General features: G+C 66.5%; 1 protein-coding gene across 1 annotated transcript; it reads left to right on the top strand.

Moving 5' to 3' along the window:
* Window positions 1–672: 672 nt before the first annotated feature.
* LOC109175601 (filaggrin-like) lies at window positions 673–7432 on the top strand. Its single transcript, XM_019324926.1, has 2 exons — window positions 673–2386; window positions 3600–7432. The coding sequence occupies exons 1-2, from the start codon at window positions 673–675 to the stop codon at window positions 7430–7432; spliced, it is 5547 nt and encodes a 1848-aa protein (XP_019180471.1).

Here is a 7432-nt window from a genome sequence, read left to right on the forward strand (position 1 = left end):
TGAGTAGGGGCCCAGAAGCGGAGAGGAAGGAGGGAAGGGCGAAGGCAGCCAGGCGGGGAGGAAACCGGGGAGGAGGAAAGCGGGACAAGGAAGCGGGACCAAAAAGGGGACCGGAGCCCCAGCAAGCCCGGAAGGAGGGCGGGACGGGACGAGGAGGCAAGGGGGGGGGACGAGGCGAACAGAGGCAGAGCACAAAGCAAGCCCGCAAGGAGGGCGAGACCCCCGGGGCACCGAGGACGGGGGCAGAAGGAACAGGGCCCGAGCGGCGGGAGGGGAGGGGCGCAGGCGAGGGAGAGCACCACCACAACGGACCGCGAAAAGGCGAGCAAAGAAACCGCCGGCGAGGGAGGAAAGACCGAAAGCCCAGGAGAGGAGACAAGACAGGAAGGGGGACGGGGACGGCAGGCCGAAGGAAGAGGGGGGCGCGGCAGGAGGGGGAGGAGAGAGACGACGCCGGAGCGGGGGGGAAGGCCAAGAAAGGGCAGAAAAGAAAAACAGCGGCAGAGGGAAAACCAGGGACGAGGGAGAGGGAACGGGAAGGGCAAAAGAGAAGCGAGGGGCGAGGGGAGCAAAGAAGCGGCCAAAAAGACCGAGGAGCAGAAGGAGCAGAAAAGAAGGGACGAGGGCCGAGAGCCGGGGACCAAACAGAGCGAGCGAGACGCCGGGACACCGATGAAGGAGCAGGATCGAGCGGGGAAAGAGAGAGGGAGCAGAAGACGAGAGCGAGGAAAGAAAGAGGGGCACGCGGGAAAGAGCGGGAAGAAGGAGGGCCGGCAGACGGGCGGCCAGAGGACGAAAAACCCGGGGAAGAGGAGAGGGGCACCAAACAAACGGAAGACGAGGGAGGCGGAACGACCAGAGCAAAAGAGCGGGGGGAAAGGGGGAGAAGCGGGGGGGGGAGAAAGGGCCAGGACGGGGACAAAGAGGGGAGGGGGACAAAAAGGGGAGAGGGGGCGACAACACAAGGGCCAGGACAAAGGGCGCGGGAGAGGAGAAGCGGGAGCCAGAGGGAGGCACCAGAAGGGCCAGGACGAGGGAAGAGAGAAAGGAGCAAGGAAGGCAGAGCGCGACGCGCGAAAAGGAAGAAAGGCGCGGGAGAACAAGACACCAGGGAGCGGGAACCCGGAAGGGGACAAAGGGGGGGGGCAGGAAAGAGAAAGAAGAAGAACAGGGAGAGGAGAGGAAGCGAGGGGGGAGCCGAGGGGGGCACGCAGAGACCCGGAAGGGAGGGGAAGCAAAGAGACGCGCCCACGGGAAAGGGCAGGAAGGGCCGCGACAGAAGACAAGGGGCAGAAGAAGAAAGGGAGAGAGGCAGGGAAAGGGAGCGGGAGAAAGCCCGGAGGGAGGCAGAAGGCGCGAAAGGAGGAGGGAAGGAGGAGGAGGGGCAGGAGGGACGCGGGAAAGGGGGGCGAAGGGAGGGAAGAGCCGCAGGGAAGGAAGAAGAGGGACCAGGGGGGGCGCGAGAAAGGGGGAGAAGGAACGGAGGGAGGAGGGAGGAGCGCAGGCAAGAGGGAGGGGGAAACAGCAAGGAAAGAGAGAAAGAGCGGGAGAAGGGCAGGGCAGGGGAAAGACGGAGACGGGGGAAAGAAAAAGCGGGGGAAAGCGAGAAGGAGGAGCGCGACGGGAAGAGCGAGGGGGGCGGGGAAGGGGGGGGAGAGACACCAGGCAGCCGACAGCGAAAAGGGGGGGCACAGGGCGAGAGGCAGAGAAGGGGCAGGGGGGAGCAAACGAAAGGGGGCCGAAGAAGCGCGGGAAGCAGAGAAGGAACCGGGGGGACGCGAAGGCCCGGACGGCAGGAGCGGGGGAGCACCAGGAGAGAACCAGAAGGGCCAGAAGCGCAACAGAGGGGCGAGGAAAGGGCGAGCAAAAGCGAGGGCGCCCCCGACAAAGGAAGGACGGGAAGAAGGAGGAACAGAGCCGCCGGGAGCGGCGAGAGACAAAGACAGGACAGGGAGGGAAGAAACCAGGAGACGGGGGAAGAGGCGACGGGGGGACGGGCGGGGGGGGGAGCCCCGCAAGGCCAAGGCCAAACGGGGGAGACAAGGAAGGGCCCGAAAGGGCAAAAGGAGGACAAGAACACGGGGGGGCACAAAGGGGAGAGGAGCGCGAGAAGAGCCAGAAGAGGAGGGGACACGACGCGAGGGACAAGCCAGAAGAGGGGGCCAAGCCAGCGCGGCAAAGGGGAAAGAGAGGGAGAACGGGAAGAGGGGGAGCGGCAGGGGGAGACGGGAAGAGACTCAGGGACGCGAAGCAAGGCGGAAGAGGGAACGGAAAAGCGGAAGAGGAAGGCAGAAAAGACGAACAGGGCGCCACGAGGGCAACACAACGGGAAGGACAGGGACGGGAAGCAAGCCGGAAGAGGGAACGGAAAAGCCGGAAGAGGAAGGCAGAAAAGACGAACAAGGCGCACGAGGGGCAACGCAGAAGACAGAAAGAGCAGGGACGCGGGGCCGCACGAGGGGGGCGCCCAGGGGGGGGGCGAGGGGGGGGGAACGAGGCCGGAGGAGGAGAGAGGAAGGACAAGGAGGAAAAGGGGCAAAAGAAGGGCGGAAGGACAAACCCCAAAAGCCGGAAGAGGAGGCGGGGGGCGCCGGAAGGGGAGGGGGGACGCGGGGGCCCGGAACGAAGGGGCCCACAGGGGGGCGGAAGGGAAGGGGGAAGGAGGCGACCCAAGACAAGAGAGGGGGGGACAGAGAGCAGGGACGCGGGGCGGCAACGAGGGGGGGCACGGGGGGGGCGAGGGAAGGGGGAAGGAGGCAGGAAGAGAGGGGCGGAGGGACGCGGGCGGGGGAGGGGGGGCCCACACGGGGGGCCGAGCAAGGGGGGACGGAGCGAAAGCGGGGGCAAAGAAGGGCCAAGGGGGGGGGGAGAAGGAGAGGAGGACAGGAGGATGGGGGGACACGAGGGAACGGTGGACATGGAGCAGCAGGGAAAGACCGGTGGAGGAGGGGATAGACTGCGAGACGGAGCGGGGGGGAGGGGTGTGAAAGGAGCCGAGCCGCGCGGAGCCGCGCGGGCGGCGCGGGCAACGCCGGCGCGAGCGCGCGGCAAAAGCGAGCGCGGAAGCCGAGCGGCGGCGGGCGGAAGAAACGAGCACGAGCCGAGGCCGAGGGAGGCGCGGGGCGTGGTGCGAGCCGGCGCGCTAGCCGTGGAAGTAGACAAAGAGAAGAGAGAAGAGGAGATAAGGAAAATTAGAGATAAAAGAGAAGGGTAAAAAGGAAAACGCAAAAGGAAACGGAAAGCCCGAAAGCGCGCGCGGGGCCGCCGCCGCCGGGGGGGGGGAGAGAGAGGTAGGGGGGGAAGGGTGGACTGGGGGAGGGGTAAAGGGGAAGGATGAGTGTTGAGAGAGTGGAAGGAGATAAGAGGAGAGAGGAGATGGAGAGGAGACGGCGCTCGCGAGCCGGCTGCGACGAGCCACGAGCCGAGGGGAGGAGGCGCGGCGCGGGGCGCGGGGAGGTGGAGAGCTCGCGCGCAGCGCGGGCGAGCGCGAGTGGGGACCGGAGCGCGAGCGCAGCTGGGGACCGAGCCCGCGCAACGAGCGGCGCGCGGCGGCGCGGCGCAGGGCACTCCCTACAACAAGCGAAGGAGAGAGGAGATAGACAGGAGCAAAGCGGAGGAAAGGGATGCAGAAAGGAGAACAGGGAAGACGGGACAGAAGAAGGGCCCAGAAGGGAGGAGTGAAGGAGAACACCCCCCGGGGAAGGGGGGCCACAAGGCGGGCGCGGAAAAACGGGCGAGGAAAACCGGGGGGAAAAACCGAGACAAAAAAGAGGACAAGAGAAAAGAGAGGCAGGCCCGCAGGAAAACGGCACGAGGAAAACCACGGGGGAAAAACCGAGGGGAAGAAAAGAGGACAGAGAGAGGGAAAAACAGAGAGGGGAGGGGGCGCCGCAGGAAAAACCGGAACGGAAGAAAACCCGGGGGAAAAACGGAGGGAAGGGAAAAGAGGACAACCAGAAGCCGGCAGGGCGCAAACCGCAGAAGCGGCAGGAGGGGGGGGGGGGGCCAGGGAAGCAAGGAGGGGGCAACGGGGCCGCAGGGCAGGACGAGAGCAGACGCAGGCGCGGGAAAAACCCACACGAGAAACCCAAGCGGGAGAAAAACGAGGGAGGAAAAGAGGACAGGAGAGGGAGGGAGGGAGGGGGCAAAGAGGGCGCAAGGGGGAGGCGGGGAGGACGGAAGCGGCAGGAGGGACGGGCAAGCGGCCGGAGGGAGGAAGGAAAGGGATGCCCGGGGGGGGGCAAAGAGAGGGCGCAAGGGGGAGGCGGGAGGACGGAAGCGGCAGGAGGGGACTGGCAAGCGGCCGGAGGGAGGCGAGGAAAGGGACGGCCGGCGCCCCCGGAAGAGAACAAGCGGCAAGGGCGACAGAGAGGGCAAAAGGGGAAGAGAGGGAGGGGACAAAGCGGCGGGAGGGGCACGAGAGGAGGGGACAAGAAGCGGAGGGCGCGGCGAGAGCGCAGAGAACAGGGGGGCAACACAAGGGGGAGGGGCCGCAGGGGGAACAGGGAGGGAAAGGCAGGGAGAACCAGGGGGGACGGGGCAGGGCGGGGAGCAAACAAAACAGCCAGGACCCAAGGAGCCGAGGAAAACCGGAGCAGGGGGGCGGACAGAAAGGGCAGGGCGGGGGAGCGCGAAGAGACCGGAGGAGAGGGGAAGCAGGAGGCAAGGACGGCAGGGGGAGGGGGAGCACGAGAGGGGGCGAGCAAGGGCAGCGCAAAGAGGGGGCGAGGAGGGAACGGCGGGGGCGAGAAGGGGCGCCAACGAGAAGGAAGGAAGGGACGGCGAGGCCAAAAAGGGGCCGGAGCGGCGGCAAGAGAGGAGGAGGCAACCGGAGGGGGAGAAAAACAGGACACGGAGAGGCAGAGAGACAGGGGAAAAAGCAGGGGGAGAGGGAGGCGGACGGGGGGAGAGAAAAAAAAGCGGCAAAGAAAAACGCGAGCGGCAAGGCGAGAGAAGACGGAGAGCGGGCACAAGCGGGGAGGGCAAAAGGCGCAGGCGGGAAACAGGAACGGACAGCAGCAAGCGCGGGAGAGAGGGCAGGGAGGGGGACACCAGCAAGCGGGACGGAGAGAAGAAAGAAGAAAGAAGGGCAGGAGCAACCCGGGAGCGAGCACACAAGGGGACAGAGGAGGCCGGCAAGGAGGAGAGGAACGCCAGGCGCAACCCGGGAAAGAGGAAAGAAGGACACAGAAGAAGACGGAAAGAAAGCCGCAGGGCGAGAAGGAGGAAGCCAGCAGGGAGGGCGCAAAAGAAAGGGAACGGCAGAGCGAAAGGGAGGAGGCGGCCAAGGGGAGGAGGGAGCGGAACGGAAGGCCAGGGACCGGGGGAGAGGAGAGGGGAGGAAAAGCAAGGAAGGGGCGCGGCGGGAACCCAGAGGCGACAAACGCGCGGCGAGCACCGCAGGAGGCGGAGGGCGCGGGCAGGCACACACCCAGGGGGAACCGGCAGGGGGAACGCGCAAAGGGGGGAGGGGGAGAAAGAGAAGGAGGCAGGGGAGCGAGGCGAGCGAGGCCGGAAGGGCGCCGGGAGAGAGGAAAGAGGCAGGGCACGGCGGGGGCCGAACGCGGGAGCCAGAGGAGCAGAGAACGAGCAAGGGGGAAGGGCAAGGGGGGGGCGACAACGAGAACCGGGGGGAAAACGCCCAGAGGGGGAAAAGGAAGGGCAAGGGCGAAAACAACCAGAGGCGAAACAGGGCCCAAAGAGAGGGGGAGCGGGGCGGGCCGCAGCCCGAGGAGGACGGGGGGGGGGGGCACCGAGAAGGCGGACCAGGGGGGGCGGCAGCGGGACGAACGGCGGCAGGACAGAAGGAGGCAAGCGAGGGCAAGAGGGACAAGAGGGCGGGACGAGAGCGAGGAGGAGGAGCCAGAGCGCGGGCACCGAGAGAGCGCCGACACGGCGAGGGGCAAGGAGGAGCGAGAGAGAGGGGGGGGCCAAGGAGAGAGGACCGAGGCACGGCGGGGAGGAGCAGGAGGAGCAAGAGAGGGAGGGGCAGAGGAGGGGCGAAAAGCGCAAAGAGAGGAGCGGGGGAACGGCCAGGGCAAGCGAACGAGGACAGGGAGGGAAAGAAGGAAGAGGGGGGAGGCGGAGGAAAGGGCGGGGCAGGCCAAAAAGCGACGGAGGAGGAGAGGAGCGCCCCCGAAGGCCGAGAAACAAGCGGCAGGAGGAAGGCAGGCAACGGACCCAAGGAGAGGGAGGGAGCCCCGAGCAGGGGCGGGCGGAGGAAGCAAGAGACGGAGGGGCGGGGAGAGCCCGGGGAGAGGGACGGGGGGGGGGGAGAGAAAAGAGACGGCGCAAAGAAAAGAACGCAGAGAGGGAAAGGGGACGGCGGAAACCACGGACGAGGGGAAAAAGGGGGGAGAGCAAGCCGGGAGGGAGGAGGGGGGAGAGGCAGGGAGGGAGACGGGGGAAAAAGAACGGGACGCAGAGGAACGGCAGAGCAAGCCGGCGGGGAGGGAGGGGAGAGGGGGACCAGGGGGGGCAAGAAGGCAGCGGCAAGGGCAGCCGAAAAGGAGGACGGAGAGAAGGAAAGCCGGAAGCGACCGGCGGGGCAAAGAAAGAGACAAAACAAGGAGGGCGAGAAAGGGAAAGAGCAGAGGCCCAAAGCGCAGGGCAAAGAGGGGCGAGAGCAGAAACGAGCACGGGAAACAGGGCAGAGCCGGGAAGAGGAGCACAGGCAAGCGAAGGGGGAGCAACGACAGGGGCAACCGAACCAGAGGGAGAAGGCAGGCGAGGGCCGCACGGAGAAGGGGGGGGAGGAAGCGCAAGAGCGAGGGCCGAGAGCAAAGCAGAAAGGGCCAACAAGAGAAAGAACAAAAGCGCGGAGAGGAACAGAAGCAAGAGAGGAGAGGCGAAAGGGGGCAAGGAAAGAGAAGCACAGGCAAGAGGGGAGAGAAGGGGCCCGGAGGGCGGGGACACCAAACGCGCAAGGGAGGCAGGCACAGCCAGAAAGAAAGAGGAGCAGGGGGACACACAAGGCAGGACAGGACAAGAGAGAGGGGAGGAAGGCAGAAAGGAGAAAAAGGAGAGAAGGACCGGGCGCCGAAGAAGAAGGAGCACAGGGGGCGGCCGGGCCCAGGCAGGCCGAGGGCGGGGAGGCAAAAACAGGACGGGGCCAAGCAAGCGCGCAGGGGAGGCAGAGGGGCAGAGCAAGCAGGAAAACAGCACAAAAGAGCAAGAGAGACAAGCGGAAAACGGCAGAAAAGGGGCAGAAGGGGGACCGGGAGGGCAGAAGGGGCGGGGGGAAAACGGGAACACAGGGGGACACAAAAGGGGGCAGAGAGGGAGGGCAGCAAGGCGAGAACGGACAGAAAAAGGGGCAGGGCAAGCCAAGGGGGGAAGGAGGGGGCCGAAAGGGGCACAACAGGGCGCCAGGCAGAAAAAGAAGGGCAGCACACGGCCAAAACGGGACAAACCTGGCCCCCGACTCCTCTAG

Source organism: Ipomoea nil, unplaced genomic scaffold (genome assembly GCF_001879475.1).
Source record: "Ipomoea nil cultivar Tokyo-kokei standard unplaced genomic scaffold, Asagao_1.1 scaffold0042, whole genome shotgun sequence".
In the NCBI taxonomy this organism is placed as follows: domain Eukaryota; kingdom Viridiplantae; phylum Streptophyta; class Magnoliopsida; order Solanales; family Convolvulaceae; genus Ipomoea; species Ipomoea nil.